The 17,626-nt window shown below is 46.0% G+C and overlaps 1 protein-coding gene across 1 annotated transcript in view; it reads left to right on the top strand.

Annotated features, from left to right (window-relative positions):
* cdh22 (cadherin 22) overlaps positions 1-17,626 on the top strand; it is a 97,157-nt gene that overhangs the window by 36,560 nt on the left and 42,971 nt on the right. Inside the window, exon 3 of the mRNA XM_084705377.1 lies at positions 12,036-13,213. Coding sequence (XP_084561503.1) covers positions 12,986-13,213 — 228 coding nt within the window. The 5' untranslated portion in view covers positions 12,036-12,985. The remainder of the gene's footprint in view (positions 1-12,035; positions 13,214-17,626) is intronic.

A 17,626-nucleotide genomic window follows, 5' to 3' on the forward strand; every position in this document is an offset into this window, starting at 1 on the left:
GTCATAGGATGTGCAGGGTGAGTAAGTGTAGCAGGTGTGTAAGGTGTCTGTGTAGGTAGAGAGGGGATAGATAATGAGCTGCGTGTGTCCCAAAGGCCTGCTAGCAGCCTCAGGACAACTGTGTTGGTGATAGGTCTTTCAGCTCAAATGCACTCTCGTCCGCGGAATGCTCCCCCTACCCATCTCAAGGCACCACAGGGTTCTGATATTAACACATCTCTCCTCCCCTTTTGAATTTGTACTATCAACTGTTGTCTGTGCTAACCTGTGAGTCCAGCTGCTGTCCCTGTGCTGATGGAGGCTCCAGATGGCATTACTAGAAGTACACATTTTCTGAAACGGAAATATGCATGTTTCCAATGGTAGCCTGATTAAGAAACAAGAGGGAGGACTTATTGGGGCAAAATATTCTGTTCAGATAACTTTTCTCCATCCAGGTCTTACTGTTGAGTCCTCTCTCAGGCATTCTTCTGTCAAACTTTACCCAAGTTCCAATTAGTCCTCCGCATTTTGTACATCCCCTGCAAGCACAATCTTATCTCAACACTCAAGAGAAGAAGTTATCTTGGTCTCCAGCCGTTTCCATAGCAGCTAGCAAACTGAAGTGCCTGACCTCTTGTCTGGACGCTCCTAGTCCCCTCTAGCTTCACCTCCCCTCCACTAATGCTTAAGACTCTCCTTCTATCTCTCTCTCTCCCTCCACTCGTGATTAAGACTCTCCCTCTATCTCTCTCTCTCTCTCCAACGGCAACACCGTGATTGACAGCTGAGGCTGTGGTGCCGAGGAGCTACTTGAGTTGAAGGAGGAATACCTGGAGGATTTGCAGCCGAGTGGAGACACACAAATAAGATAATGACTTGGGAATAACAATTTCACTGCACAGTCTGAGAGAGAATGGATGGGTTGAGCCAGGGAGTGGTAAAAATCCAGGTTGCGTCTAAATGAACCACATTTTCCCAAATTGGACACAATTGCTGGAATCCTACTGGGCTTTAAACTACACATTTGATTTGTGTTTTAGAACCAATCTCTCGCATACAAGCTTGTTTCTGCCCTCTCCCTCTTCATCCTGCCCCTCTCTCTCTCTCTCTCTCTCTCTCTCTCTCTATCTCTCTCTCTCTCTCTCTCTCTCTCTCTCTCTCTGTCTCTCTCTCTCTCTCTCTCTCTCTCTCTCTTTCTCTCTCTCTCTCTCTCTCTGTCTCCGTCTATGTCCCTCTCCCCCTCCTCAACAGTGCTGTTGGGTCTGTCAGGTTCCGACCCTGCGTCTGCAGGCCTTCGTCTGTCAGCAGCGCAGTTTGAGTTATAGAAACACACTGAGACTCAGGAACTTCCTGAAAGGTCGGGGGGGGGGGGGGCTGATCTCTCTCTAAAGAAGAGCAACAAGAGCGATCTATATCCTTTTAGCTCTCGCTTCACTACCCTGTCCTTCCATCTTGTCTTTGACATCACTAACCGCTCAACAAAGAAGGTAATGAAGCAGAAGAAGGGAGAATATTTGCCCGGTAATTAAGAAAAATGAAAGGAGGTAGTCTGAAAGCTGCCATGCACACTGTAATCACCCTCTTCTTAATTCGGTAGTAGTCCATACTTTTTGAGTACCTCCTACTTCATATTTCATGGCTCTCCTGGTTCAGCATAATAATTAATGCAGTGCTGTTTTCGGTTATAAATGTGAAATGTGTAGTGATGAAAAATGCTGCTAATGTGGCGGCCATTTTTTGTTGAATATAGTCAAAAGGAGATTGATGTTGGTGTTTCTTAGTGAACTAATGGTCTAAATGTGTTTACTTCAGCGTAGTCACTCACTAATGCAACTTTCACTGTGAAGTCCCAGTCTTCAATTTAGACGAGGATGGAAGATGAATAGGTGACGCGATTATTCTGGAACATTCTGGTAGAATCAGTCAGAGATTTTCATTGAAGTGGAAATATACAGTGGAAGTATACAGTACATGCTTTTAATGCTCTTATTGGTTTACTTAACATGTGTTCAGACACATCAGCCAGTACTGTATGAGCAGCTCTATCAGATATACAGTAAATCAGATTATATCTGATAGAATATCAGAATTCTGATATTCTGATATCTGTGCTTGCAACGGCCATGTTCAAGTTTCAAACTGTCAACACTACTGTGTGTCTTGGATCGGGCTTATATAATGTTAGATATGTAATTATACAGTATCATATAGGCAGATGTATCTCCTTGAAACATTTACATTTAGTCATTTAGCAGACGCTCTTATCCCAGGTGACTTACAGTAAGTACAGGGACATTCCCCTGAGGCAAGTAGGGTAAAGTGCCTTGCCCAAGGACACAACGTCATTTGGCACAGCCGGGAATGGAACCAGCAAACCTTCTGATTACTAGCCCGATTCCCTAACCGCTCAGCCACCTGACTCCCCAGAAACAATGAAATAGTCTTTATTTTTAGCCTGCAGCTGAGGCCACGGACAATGTAACTCACTGGAGCAGAATTGAATTGTCAGACAGTCTTCCTCTGGCCACACGCAGTGATGTTGATGGGTGCCTGATGGCTATTATGCTGTTTATAGTGGTAATAATAATAGTAATACAGTTATAATGATAGTGATCATGGGACTGGGAGTTCAGTCTCTGCCCCCTTTCTGTCCCCACAGTCCCCGTTGATTATTGTGTGGAGCTCCCAGTGGGGTGTGCCGCTTCAAGATGTTCAAAGGTATGATTCAGCCCGGTGCAGAGGGGAGGGACGCATCATAAGAGGGTAGACTTTCTTGGACACACGGTTTACTTTGTATGGGAATAGGCACCGCTGGATGTCTGTCTGTGTAGCTGCATTGTTGACAGTCCTAGTCCCCAGGTCCCCCGATGCAAAGCGGGGAAACACTACACAGAGTCGTTTACGATGTGTTTGTTTTTTTACTTTGTTCAGAAGGGTTTTCTAAAGTTTAATTTTTTGGGGGGACGAAAGAGAAGTTATTTCAGAGCTGGGGGATGATGGACCACTGCTAACACAATATTTAATTTGAGGAAAGATAATGAGAAAACTTTTCGCCAAACCTCTTTTGAAGGGGACTCATCTAGCTGCTCCACTCTGGCCCAAATTAAACTCCATCGCTATTCCTGCCTAGAATCATTCGCTTAGTGGTGTGGTCATTTTCACATGAAAGATTGGCTTTTCTGCCTCCAGGGTAATACAATGAATTGATTGATTAGGCAGTAATAGAGAGTGGTGTGATGGGCCTGTCAGTCAACTTAGAAGCAGTACGTGGCTGAATGTTATTATTATTTTATTTTTTTTTGGGGGGGGGGGGCGAAGGTACATTTACAGTAAGTGTAAACCAGACTGAAAGGATAGGAGCTGCTGTACATTGTGTAGTGTACAGTACATTTGCAGACCAGGCGGTGAGAGAAGAGGGAGAAATAATTCCCTGTGATTCACCTTCAAGGCGGTCTAATTGGATAAAAACACCTCTGAAACCCATTAGCTGAATGGCAACAGAAATTGTTAAAGTGGATTTATTTGATGTAATGTCATGGCCCAACATTTCAGGCTGAGACGAAAATGCGAGAAAAGCAGCATCTCAAATGGATAAACACGTGGATATGACCATGATGTCTGTGTTTTTAAACCTGAAGGTCTATCAGACAGTCAATTCATTAAGAGGCTCTTCATAGCTCCTGAAGACTCCCCAAGGGTGCTTTCAGACGGGAGCGGTACTCGCGTCGGTGCCTTTTCATTGGCTAGCAGCTTAGCAGCATGCTGGCTGGTAAAACCGCAAAACGCTGTATTTTAGCGTCTACCTGACGGCGTGTCACCTGGGCAGCAGGCTCATCCAGAGGTCATGGGATGATGTAATGCAGTGTTTACCGTGCACGCTACCCCACCGAGCCTGCCAGCTGTTGGAGGCGAGCACCCGATGGTGATGCTCTACTCTACTGCAACTATCGCGACTGATAGGGGAGCCATCTGCATACAGTGATTTCTAATGTGAACATGTGGCTGGCGGACATAAACCTAAAAGGGTGGAAACCGCTTTATGTTTCCTATTTGTCGCTTGCCTCGTAACTTTGCTTCCGACACAGAGGCAATCCGTTTTGTGATGACTCTCTGCTCTAAACTGTAATCCGCTAAAAGTTGGCGCAAACAAAGATGGACTACCAGCTAATAACCCTGAGGGTTCATATGTTTGTCAGTTCTATTTATTTGTGGATGCATATCTGTGCGGTTTCTATTCGAGAACTGTGTGGTTTTCCCTTGCTACCAGCCCGACCTGCAACATCTCCCATACTCCCCAGAGCCTTGTTAGAATTGGGACTATAGGTTGTCAAAATATTTATAGGGCTTGAAAAGGCTGCGGTAGAAATCTAAGCCATTCTAGAGGCCTCTTATGTATAAATGTGCAGGGATAAATGTGCCGCGTCTTTGTGTGTCTGTGTGCGAGAGCCCGTGCGTGTGTGTAGCTACAGTAAGGTTCTATGGGTGGGTAGCTAGCTATTGATTTGGGAAGAGGCTTTCTAAAATGATGAGGAGGTATTCTTTGAACATGCTATTATGAAAAATCATCCACAGTACAATATATATTGTACGATATTCAGCAAAATGGTAGGTGTAGCGAGTTCCAAAATCAGAGATCAGAAAGCAGCGTTCCATGCAGTGGGCCTACATCCCAGTTGCTGCTATCACTTTCATGTAATAAGACCATGTCCTGCAAGGCTGAAGCTAGCCTAGTCAGACCGGCCGTTCTCACAAGAGGGACTTTTCAGAATGTAGCACGTTCAATGTCCTTAGAAAACAGATAGACTTCTTTGGGAAATGTCCTTAGAAAATCGAATTGAATGTCCCCATTTCTTCCGTTCAATGACACAGATGAGTTCAAATGTGAGTTTGTCGATGGTCCATTAGGTAGACGGACATGGCTGGCCTAATCCACCCCGCTACACCTCTTCCACCGCTCACCTGGAACTACCAGTCTTTTTCTGTGGCCTTTTGATATAGGACGCTAATGACCACAGGGGACAGGGGAAACCTGGTCTTGTAGATGGAGGGAGTGTGGGGGGCAGACTGGGAGGCCGCCTCACCACACCAGGTGAGGAGGAACACACACTCTGGGTTGGCCTCTGTGACCGCTGGCTGCGCTAATGGGAATCTTATGGCTGAATGCGCAGTGGTGCTGGGCCCGGGATGTGCGCAATGAGTCTTCCAGCTGTGAGGTGGGGAGGGAAATGAACTGCACTGTCTGGGGGAACAGAGGTGTGTTTGTGTGTGTGTGTGTGGGGGGTCAGTGGCGGGGCTGTGGGGATAAAAAGCAACGGCAAACATCAGGATTTTTCATCAAGTGATCCTATCAGAGCCAAGGTGCTTTGTCTCTGCGCTTGCGCTTAATTACAGTATTTTCTCCTCACAAACGGCAACAAAGATCTCGTCGTTGCCCAATATTAGTCAGGGTTATTTATCCTAAGGAATGTACTTGCTGGGAGCTCTGGTGGTTGTGATGATTTGGGCTGTGTGCTGGGGAGGAATGCCAGAGCACACAACAGAGAGACGGCCCTGTTTGCTTTGTTGTTGTCCATATTTGCACTTTGCTTGAGATGTAGGATTTGTGTTGTCTTTGGATATCGAATCCATGGATTTCTACAGAGATAAAGGCAAAACATGAGCTATTTGTGTGTCTGAAGTCCTCATAAAATGTTTATTGGCTTGAATATATTAAGGGATTAGAGACTGTGCATAACATGATTATCTACAAAACATTCTAAGTACCATAAAAACAGAAAGATAATCTGCATAAAAGAAAACTGGAATGAGCAACATATTTCTTTGCTGTGAAAACAAGTATCACGGCACAGAAATAGCTTTAAAATAAATACATAGCTATAGAAGGAACCAACACACCTTTATGTTTCTTTGCCAGTCTTAACCAGTTTAATATAAGCTTTGTTTTGGTCTTTGGAAATCCTCTCTTTTTCATGCAGGTCAGTCCAGCGACTGTGGGCCTGCTCTTCCTTAACTGTTGAATCGTAGAGAGCATGAAAAACCCAATTAAGATCCTCTCTGCCTGTCAGGCTTTGTTTGTGTAGCTCCTTCCACACCAACAGCCGTGGCACCTCTGGACCTACTTTGCCAGGAAATCACTGAAGTTTATTTTAAGGTGCATTTGACTTCAACTATATTTTGCATTCTTTACTAAATGAGGCAGGAGCAGAGGAAGACAAAGGCACCGATAAGAAGGACCATTAAGATCTGCAGTGCCTCGCCTGAATCTGTGTCGTCAACGAACCCCCTACTAAGAGCAACATAGGTTAACAGGTTGAGAACGAGTGACTAGTTTTGAGTCAGTGTAGCGGAAGAGCAACGGCGATAGGTAGAGACAGCACAGTGGCTACAGTTCATCCTCATCTAATGGGAAAGTGAGCCTAAAAGGGGACGCTGACCCGGGAGAAGCCTGCCTTGTGTCTCCTGCAGTAGTTCAGAGAGCTGAAGCACCACCACAGAGGGCACTAATGTGGCTCGCTCAGTGATTGTCTCCATTGTGGTTGTTATTGATGTTGTTGTTGTGGTGGATGTGGAGGTGGTGTGTCATTAGCAGTCATCCCGATGACAGAGGACGCAGAGGCCCCGCTGAGTGATGATCGCTAATTACCATGATGACCCTCCGCGGAGGTGGTTACCATGGGCGTGTTGAAGACAGATCACATTCAGGAGGACGGATAGACGGACAGCTATCCCCGCAGGCTCTCTGTAGATGTCTTTCCATGCCCCTGAGTGACCTCGCCGGTTGTTTCTGTGCCCTCCACTAGATACACAGGATCAACTGTACCTCTAATCCCCAGTCTAACCTCTGGCACTACATGCTAACCTCAGCCGAGCTTCCAGCTGACGCTGGGCGGCTGGCTCAGGCAGGGAGGGAGGCCAGAGAGGAGCCAGGCAGCCAGGCAGAGACCAGGGATGCTCCTCTGTTCTGGGGCCCGTGTGTAGCGACAGCTGTCAGCTGCCTCGCCCCTCGCCTTCCCGCTCCGTCATTGCCATTCGTCTTTGCCAGTGGGGCCAGTCCCAGCTTACAGTTATCCCAGTTCCCCCGCTCTCCTGCCCTTGCGCTCCCTGATCATTGGCCAAAGCCAGAGCTCAGGCACGCCAGCCACCCGTGAGATGAGCGATTGAGTAATTATGCAGCTGGCAGAGCGAGCCTGTACGTGCCCGAGCAGTGGTGGTTGGCAGTGTGGCATGTCAGCCAGCAGTCAGAGGCCTGTCTATATGGGACTGAGGGAGGGAGGGAGAGAGAGAGAGACAGAGAGAGAGAGAGAGAGAGAGAGAGAGAGAGAGAGAGACAGAGAGAGAGAGAGAGAGAGAGAGAGAGAGAGAGAGAGAGAGAGAGAGAGAGAGAGAGAGAGAGAGAGAGAGAGAGAGTTGTCTTTTGAAAACAGCCAGGAACAGAGGTTGAAATCATTTAAGATGATCAGCATAATCATATATTTGAGGCTGCTCTTTGGTTGCTGTAAACATACAGTTTCTTGTTCTGTCTTGCAGAAAGGAAAAGATGGATGAAACACTGATGGGTGAAGTTAAGACGAAGGATGCGGAGGAGAAGCAATCAGTGTAATTAGGCAAGCGGCTGACAATATACGTCACCTCTCATTACAAGCTATAAGCAAACAGAAGCCCTAATATAGAAATACAGCTTCTCCTTTAGGGGGTCTACCAGACATCTCCCTGATACAGTGTGTCAATGCAGATTTTAGTCTCCAGTCTCGCTTGGGTGCATCATTGTCTTGCCAGTAGGAAACAGTGTTTTTGGATGCAGAATCACATCCAGCAAAGCTTCCAAACAATAATAGAGGGCCACTGGAGAGTTGGAAATAGTCAAATGTGTGGATCCTACCAACATTAAAGCGGTGTCTGGTTAAATATTTGGCAGAATTTGTCTTTGTTGGAGATGCTTTGAATACATAACTCAGTATTTCATCCAAATACGGTAAATTGAGCTGCAAGTCGTCCAAGGTAATAACACTGTTTTTGTGAAAGAAATAGTTGACAGTGTTTTTGTCAACATATTTAATTACTTTACCTTTATCAGCTTTTTAAATGAAGGTCCAACTAATGGCCTTGTACAGTGCTGTATTGCACAAAGAGTATTTGAAACATTCAACCATACTACTACGACTACTAAATCGTTTTGTTGTTTATATGAACCGTGTCGTTTTGTTTTTTTGAGTTCTGAACTTGGACCAGTTTTGTTTTTCTGTCATTCCTGGAGCAGACTAGCCATTAAAACTTAGCGTGGCCTCGCAAACACTTAACAAACAGCCGTGTTGGTGTTGTGCCGCCAGCTCTGTGGTTTCTGCTCCTGACACAGGGGCCACAGAGCCAAGCAACTGTGACAAATTAGGATTGGAGATGACAAAATAGCCTTTTTAATAAGCGTGGTGGAAGGGATTTGACTCTGGTGGCGGGTTCAGTTGAATAAGCAGACTGCCTGAACTCCTCCTGGGTCCTGCTTTGATGATAGATTTCATCCATCTGATAGGAGATGGGGGAGCCGGGGGGTGGGGGGGTGGGGGGGAACTGTGTGTACAAAGACAGTGTTGAGCGGATTCATAATCAGCAGACACATCAAACAAGTCATAGAAATACTTAGTGGGGAAAGGGTTGCGGGGGAGTGGTGGGAAGGGGGGAGTGAGGAGTGGGCTGTGTGGTAACCTCGGGCTATTCGCTTCCGCAAATAAATCTTTTACTTAGATTGTAATCAAGGATGTGCTTGCTCTCTGCCGAAATAAGTTGTTGTTGGCCTGTTGGAGCTACGGCCCCCCTCACTAGTGACACCTGAGCTGAGGTTAGCTCTCACCCATCCATGTCTTGAAGGGACCTGCTTATTATTTGGACACGGTGATGTGGAGACACAGTGTGCTGTGGCACACATCTGAGAACAGGCCTCGGAAACAGAAAGACCTGGTGGAGATATGAGGTAGCAGAAGGGGAGAGAGACAAAGGGATGAAAAGAGAGAGGAGAACGAACAAAAACACAGTGGTGGCGCATGAAGAAAAGCAGATCGAGAATGGACACTGAGGAGGAAACCGTCTACAGCAACTGACACACGGAGAGTAGACCAAATGCAGGACTAAATAGGGGGGAGGTCGTTGGACGCAAAGAGGAAAAGGGATGAATAGACAGAGAAGCACAGTGTGAGATTGGAGGAAAGAGGTATCAAGAGTGGTTGATGGAGGAAAAAGCAGGACATAGTGGCTGATCCGGAGGTCGGGGGAGGCTGACAGAGTAGATTGAGAAAAGTAGGAGAGATGGGGTGATACAGAAGAGAAAAGGGTCAACAGAAAGAGAGAGAGAGACGGATATGCAGCCGGGCAGACGGACAGACTGACAGAGACAAGAGAGAGTGATGGAGAGACGAGTGCAAAGATGGAAAAAAATGGTCGAGGGGAAACAGCTCTGGAGACCTGAGGAGAGGGCCAGATGAAGAGGGAGTAAACACCCCCAAAATCCATAGGGAGAGATCGAGGGGGAAGAGCCTGAGCGAGTGTGAGGGAAATGAATGAGAACCGGAGAACAGATAGAGGGATGGACTGATGGATGGATAGGGAGTCCAAGTGTGTGTGCATGTGTGCATGTGCACGTTTGTGTGAGTGACTTACGAGTCCTGTCTCCTGGTCACTGGCCCCCTGCCCATCACTTTGCAGTGATCCGTCCATGGTCTGCCAGCTGCTCTGGGCATGCTCACTGATGAGAACCAGCAGCCATGTTCTAAAATCAATCCAGCACCCTAATAGGTCACGAATGACTGCACAGGGCTTGCCAATAGCTTGTGGGGTGGGAGGGAGATGCTGATGACTGTATAGCAGTACTGGTTTAGATGGAAACACTCCAAAGGGTATTAATTGACATGGTACTAATTAGCTCCAGCCTTTGACAACTTCCGACTTTTGTGTGGCCAACTGTGAGGAAGCGGAGGCAGAACTCTCTCGCTCTTCCTCGCTTTCCAGCAAACTCATTAGGGTTTCATATTTTAAGACCTAATTACGAGTAAATGTGTACACACTTAATGAAATTCCCAGAGTGAGGAGGAAGAATAGAGAAAGTATGGATTTCAGTAGACGAGTCGGGGTTCTGTTTTTAGAGGCCATGCAGTTGGAGTCGAGTGAATGTTTCCCTTTATCGAGAAACTTCAGAGCTGTACTTTCACCCAGAAAAGTGTTTGATACAAATGGTTTCTAATTAATCATATATGCACTGCCAAGCACAGAGTTAACATCTCTTCTGTATGAGGGCAGGCTAAGTGTAGATAGGCAAAAATAATTCCGATTTTTTTGCCTTTGAGGCTCAGAGTAATAAACAAAGTGTTTTAACTTTGAAGTTGGCTCTATTGCCAAAGTCTAATTGGAGACATGAAAAATATTTGGTGACCAATTTAAATCAGGCAGATGATTCTAAATTATTCTGTCCATCTGGCACTCCAAAAGGAAAAGGACATTTCTCATTTAAACCATACAAAGTTGGATTTAATCTTTCCTTTTGTTTTATGATTGATCCGTTAATATATATATATATATATATTTTTACTCTTCTTTGAACATAATATATTGACCAAATCAATAAAAAAAAGAATTCAGTACAGGTCTCATTCTTTAGTCATATTGTCCTCAATATGACTAAAGAATGAGAATGATTTTTATTTTTATTTTTATTTTTTTGAGGGGGGGGGGTTAAATGTCAGATAGCTTTCTCTTTTGTTGTTCTCTTTGGTGTTGAGTCATGGCTGTTTCTCTAACTGTAAGTGGCATGCGTGTCACAGCCTGTTAGACTCCTAGTCACTCTGAAACACGGAGGGCAGACTGAGGCACCTATGAAGGCACTATTCTGGCCTATTGTATAACAAGCAACACCAAGCTAAGAGCACCACGCTCAGCTGAAAAATAGAGACCGAAATAGAAATGAAGCATAAAGGCAGCATTGGAGCATTAAAAGTGCATAAGATGGCATGATCCTGAGTCTGCTATATACAAAGCATCATGTGTAATTAAAAGATGTATATAATGTGGTAAGACCTTCACTAGCCTACCTGTGTTGTTACCAAACCTAGAGGGATAGCTGGCACTGTCATTAAGGTCAGAGTTAAGGGCAGGAAACCTTCCTTAGGACAGCAGTTTCCCATTGTGATTAGTCTATGCTTCTCTTGTGCTCTTTGTGTACCTCCTCCATTGGAAAGTATCTATACACCCCAAGCAGTGGATGTGCTACAGTTTGAAGTGGAATTGTATCAGAAAGCTCCACTCACAGTGGTTTTCAGGAACAGAGTGGGCCAGATTAGAAACCTTAGTCCAGCTGGCATTGGAACAGTGGGTTCAACTCCCCCTGGCCTGAAGAGCTTTTCTTCCAGCGTGCTGATGCAATCTCATTGCCGCGAGGTTGTGACACTGCAAACACGCTAAATGTTGTGGTTTTTTTCCGCCTTCTGAAGGTTCACAAAGCCCATTAATCACCCCTCGTGTTGTGTCCCTCTGTAGCGATAAGCACTCCTACCACCAACAGACTTTTTTACACCCTTTCTCCTTGACAGTGTTTGTTTGAGGTATTACGGGGTTGTTGCCTCCATGGATAGAATTCATTAATTAATATTTGTATCCAATTAGTGCTCCCTCATGCAATGAATCCGTTGGCTGTGGTTAGGTCCGCTTCACTGGGCGGACGGGAGCAGACAGATGCTGTGAGTCCTTGATGGGATGAACAAGTCTTCCTCTTTCTGCCTGTTTCCACACCTGGCTTTTATTCAGCGCTGGGCCACCGCTGTCCTGCTCCGAGGACTGGACTACTATTCCTGCTGAGCACAACAAGCTGGCTGAACACACTTGCCTCCAGATAAACTCCACAAAAGCAACATGCTCTAGCTGACGCTCGGGCTGAAAGGAACGAAAAATAGAGCTGGCATGGCCAGACTGGAGGGTTGTATAGTTTGTGTGAGTTGCTGCAGCTTGACTGATAGTGGATTCAATGAAAGAGAAAAAAAAACATGTTTTGAAACCGGTTTTCCTTTCCTTTCTTACAGGAGTGTAGCTGGGAAAACTGTTTGAGATCTTTCCCAGTGTCGGACGGACACCCCGCGTCAACTCTCTTGGCTTTGACCTAAGACTTCTACGAGAGCAGACATTCTGGAACAATGGAGTTGCCTGAGGAACACAGTCCTCTCTCACTGACATGGAAGGACATCTGTGACTGGAGCACACTCAATCCAAGAACCCCATTGAAAGTGGCCATCCTATAGATGAACTGAAGTGTAGTTTAAGTGACACCCATTTGTTCAATCCATAGATGTTGAACAGTCAGCCAAGGCTCACAGGAAGATTCAGCTGGCAGTGACGCACAGAAGACCAAGGCCACTGGCATGCCTGTGAGGGGTGACAAAAAGACACGTGTTTGCGGGAATACTCAAGTATGGAGGGAGACTGTCAGCGTAGGAGCTCAGGGACTCATGTCTTTATGCCGACATCACCGCGACACTCTCAGTTCTTGTATCTATGCTAGAGAGTAAAACTGCCTCCAGTTCTGCACATTTGTACTTTCCATAAAACAAAACAGTTCAGATTCCAATGTTCATTTCCAAGTGATGCTGAAAAATGACCTGAATGGATTTGATCCCAGGTCAGATTAAACGGTGAGATAAAATTTGGCAGGTGGAAGGGATACATTTTGGAGAAGAAAAAGTTTCAGAGTCCTAAATCCAGTGTCTCAGGAAGCTGCGAGCCTGCCCTTCTTTCATAGCACCAAACTGAACCTGCTAAATCACTCCAAGGCTGCCAAATCCAGTGGATTAACTCACCAGTTCTAGATCTCAGACCGCTTTGTCTTCTTTGCCCCAGAGTTTCGTGAAGTGCCAAGAACCTTTCTCTCCTAAAAGGTGTCAGCTTAAGGACTCTCCATACCTCCCCTGTACAGCACATGTAGAGCCAAGTGGACATCAAAAAAATAATAATCTGTTGTCAAAATAAAAAAAACAACATGTGTCAGTGTCGGAGAGTGGGAGCGTGGGGTGTGTTGTTGGTCCTGGGGGTCCTGAGCTGCTGTCGTGGGGAAGGGGCCGGTGGCCCCAGGACTAGAGGCTTGTCCCAGGGGAGCAGCCAGGAGGACGGCCTCATGTCCCACGAGCGGGTGAAGAGAGGATGGGTGTGGAACCAGTTCTTTGTGGTGGAAGAGTACACTGGAACAGAACCCCTCTACGTTGGCAAGGTAAGATATGCATGAGAGGTGCGGGTTATTTCTGTCTCTGTTCTTGCCGGAGAACCGAGGGCGTAAGTAAAGTAAGTAAGCTCTTTGTTTACGGCTGATGTTTGATTTTACACATACATCTTACTGTAAGTGTCAACCATTTGTCTGACTGTGTGAACCATATTACAGGTTTACAGTATGATATGTATTTATGGATATGAGAGAAGATTAGAATAGAATCCAAGAATACACTATTTCTTCATGTTTCACTAATTTACCATTCGCAGCTGTACTACATATCATATGGTATGTGGAGTTCTTCACTGATAAAAAATAAATGCCTGATACAACTGGCAGTGCTTTAATTTCATTTTCCATTTTAATTTTTCCCTATCTGATGGAGAATTCTCGTATGTTCACTGTAGGAGCCCAGAGTCAAGCGTCTCTTGCCAGGAGGCACGGACTACAGCCAGAGAAAGATGGAGACAGACAGGGAGGACGAGAGGCAGGCTTAATTGTATACGTCCATGTGTGTGCAAGACAGAGATAGGAGAAAGACGAAGAAGACATTTAGAGAAAGAGAGAGAGAGAAAGCGAGAGAGAGACAGACAGACAGACAGAGAGAGAGAGAGAGAGATGAAGAGTTTTTGAGTGAGAGAGAAACGCAAACAGGATGTGTGTGCGCAAGAGGTAAAGCTGAAAGGAGAGAAAGAAAAACAAAAAGAGAGAGAGAGGGGAGAAAGGTAGAGAGAGAGAGACATAGACAGAGAACAGAGTAAAGTAGAAAGACCGAGAGAGAAACAGAAAGAGAGAACGAGAGGAGAAAGGTAGCGCGTTACAGAGAGAGAACAGAGTAAAGTAGACAGAAAGAAAGAGAGGCTTAGAGAGTGAAAAGGGATTCATGCATTTGGAAATGATTCATTAAGAGAGAGTGTGCCAGGGTTCGCAGGGAGCTGATATATAAAGGGGGGAAGGCACGGCAGGGGAGGGAAGAGAGATGATTTTATTAATAAAATTGCCCAGAGTTATTGCACTCCATGAGGCTGGGGCACGAGCCAAGACTATTAATAGTGTCTGGGTGGTGGTGTTGCCGGACTCATCCATCGCTGAGGGTATCAAAGACTTTAATTAGAGCAATAGAGGATTAAATACAGCCAGCTTGCCTCCTATCAGCATTGGCCATTTACAGCAAGTCTCCCCCCCCCACACCCCCCTCCCGCCCCCCACCCTCAACAAAGTTGCTTAGGCTGTCCTACTGTAGTCATTACTCTGCAAATGAAATATGATTTTCCCTTAATGGTCACTCATGACAGTAAACTGGCAGGTATGTCCAGTGCATTTGGATAATGAATCCGTAGATCCACCTTCTATCTCTCTCTCTCTCTCTCTCTCTCTCTCTCTCTCTCTCTCTCTCTCTCTCTCTCTCTCTCTCTCTCTCTCTCACACCTTTAATTTCCATCTCCAACAGCACATCCTGTAGAACAACAGAGCAGAAACACGTGTGTGAGAAGCAGCCGTTACACAAGACCCTGGGACTGTTTCCGTTTGTTCAGGCCTGGAACGGAAATATTTCCAATCCAAAAGCTTCCCACACGAATGGAGCCTATTGTTGAGGCAAATGAAAGATGTAGCTCCCACTCCCACACTTGAGGTCTCTCTCTCTCTCTCTCTCTCTCTCTCTCTCTCTCTCTCTCTCTCTCTCTCTCTCTCTCTCTCTCTCTCTCTCTCTCTCGCTCTCTCTCTCTCTCTCTCCCTCAGCGTTTGCTCCAAGGTCTCCCTTTATTACAATTCACATCCCCGCCAACTGTGGTGTACTACACCACAGACATTGTGCTGTATAGACCTGTTTTATATGGGACAGCTCCTCAGGCCTTAGCTTTGACCTCTGCCTCTCTCATTTCAATTGTCAGAATGCGAGTCTGGGCTTTCAGTGAGTGTGACAATGTCTTCATGGACAACTGCTCAAAGCATTTCAAAACATGTTTCTTTTACGGATTATTGAAGAGATTGTGTATCAATACACCCTTTCTGTGTGATTTCCCTGTCCGACATCTGTTGACCTTCTAACAAGATGCCAGCACACATCGAACCACTGTTGGATTATTCTGTCTTTGAAACAGATAAACAGACCGCACGATAATAGGTCAGAGTTAGCAATCTCTCAGTTCCACAGAACCTCCAACCCGACATGCCTCTCATAAAGACGGACATGGAAGGGTATGATATGGTAGCAACCACACAGGAGGCACTCAGGGTCTGAGTCAGTAGAATAATGCACCGTAGCACGCCTGTCGTGTTTTTAGTTCCTGTTCCTTTAGGGGTTAGGGATGGTCCTGGCTGACTGCATTTGTAATGGTTGCACTTCTTCACATGGATAGTACCCCCCCCACCCCCCCCTTGTTGTCAGCATTAGCTAAGTAGTCTTTGATGACATGTTTAATCAGATAGTGTGTAGATAGTGTTTGATCACACCCGCCTATTTTAATATTTCTTCTTAGTGTGACGTTCCAAGCACAATTAGCAGAATGCTGGTTGGTTGTGACATCACAGGGTTGTCATCCATCAAAGGGGAACAAAGTAGCTTAAGGATGAGGATCTGAAAAGCAGGAATTGGACACGTTTCAGGGAACTTTCTCCTGGGAAGATGAGAGAGAATTTGGGTTGCTTTGCTGTGTTATCTCTTAAGGCTATTACCTTGCTGTCCTCTCTCTCTCTCTCTCTCTCTCTCTCTCTCTCTCTCTCTCTCTCTCTCTCTCTCTCTCTCTCTCTCTCTCTCCATCCCTAACTCTCTCTCTCTCTTTCTCTCTCTCTCTCTCTCTCTCTCTCTCCATCCCTAACTCTCTCTCTCTCTTTCTCTCTCTCTCTCTCTCTCTCTCTCTCTCTCTCTCTCTCTCTCTCTCTCTCTCTATCTGTCTTTCTGTCTCTTACTCTATTTGGCTCTCTATCTTTTTATCTTTCTCTGCTTCCCTGTCTCCCTTCTCCTCTCTCTCCTGCTCCCTCACTCTATCTGTCTTTCTGTCTATGGCTCTATTTGTCTCTGTATCTTTCTATCTTTCTCTGCTTCCCTCTCTCCCTACTCTTCTTTCTATCTCTCTCTCTCTCTCCCTCAGTCTCTCTCCATACATTTGTTTACTGTATGGATATACATAGACGTGTGTGTGTGTGTGTGAGAGAGTCTTTCCTGGTTGTGCTTTGAGGTGTAGCCTATATTATGTATAAAACAATGGAAACATTTACAGAACACTTTGATGCAGTGCTTCACTCAGACCAACAACATGACTAGTGCTTCAAAAGGCATCAGTTTATAGTGTTTGACAGAGCAGCGTTGGGTTCGGGTACAACAAGATGACTGGAGTTGTTTGTTTGGAGTATTTTTCAAGCTACCATCACATGTACATGTAGTCATTTAGCAGACGGTCTTATCCAGAGCGACTTACAGTAAGTACAGGGACATTCCCTCGAGGCAAGTCGGGTGAAGTGCCTTGCCCAAGAACACAAAATCATTTGGAAACGAAAGGAATCGAACCGGCAACCTTCTTCTGATTAATAGCCTGATTCCCTAACCGCTCAGCCATCTGACTCCCTAGCCATCAAGCCATCACACTTGTTGTATCTAAACCCAGGCTAAGACCCCAAGCTAGATTGTTTCACTCTTTACCCGAGCACTTTTTGTCAGCATGTCGTCCCCGCCACGATAAGCCCTCCTGACCACAGGGTGTGGAAGGTTTGGATAGTGTGTACGGCTGTCACCCCCGCACTACAGTCCTGCGGTATTCCCTTCAGTGAGCTGTCCTGCATCTAGTCCAGACAGAAACCAGGAGCGGCAACCCTGCTGACCCCGACACACCGCCACACCTCTACACACTCCCCGGCAAACGTGTGTGCGCGCTTGTGTGTTTTTTGCTTTGTTTGTGTGCGTCTGTTTGTGTGTTTTCCAGCGTGTGGGGGATAGCGTGGTTGTGCCTGTTTGTGTACATCTGTGTGTGTGTGTGCATGGCATGCACAGTCTTGTTTGTCTGAAATGGCCAAAGTCATAGCTTCCCTCATGTAACTCGTACACATTCTGCTTCAGGTGGTGTTCTCAGCTTTGTCCTGGAGGACTGTGGAGGTCAGACACACACAGCCTGATGACCGACACACTAGGCCTACTGCTACACAGCATTAACCAATCAGCGACAGCGTTACAGCTACAGTCAGTCTGTTCAGTTCATCTGATTCGTCTCTTTACCGCCTGAAACAAAAGAGCCCGCCTGCTGTTTTTAGATTTAGCAGTGGCATGTCGACTCGGCTGATGGTTAGGATTGCTAAGCAAGTGAAGCCCCAGACTGTGACCTTTAGTTAAGGGTGCACAGCTTAGCGGCGGCCTGAATCACTCGGCCGGAGATGGACTGACAGACGGATGGGCTCATTCAGCCTGAGGGGAGTGGAGCAGCG

The sequence above is a fragment of the Hypomesus nipponensis genome, chromosome 9, assembly GCF_054491055.1.
Source record: "Hypomesus nipponensis isolate SF chromosome 9, ASM5449105v1, whole genome shotgun sequence".
Lineage (NCBI taxonomy): Eukaryota > Metazoa > Chordata > Actinopteri > Osmeriformes > Osmeridae > Hypomesus > Hypomesus nipponensis.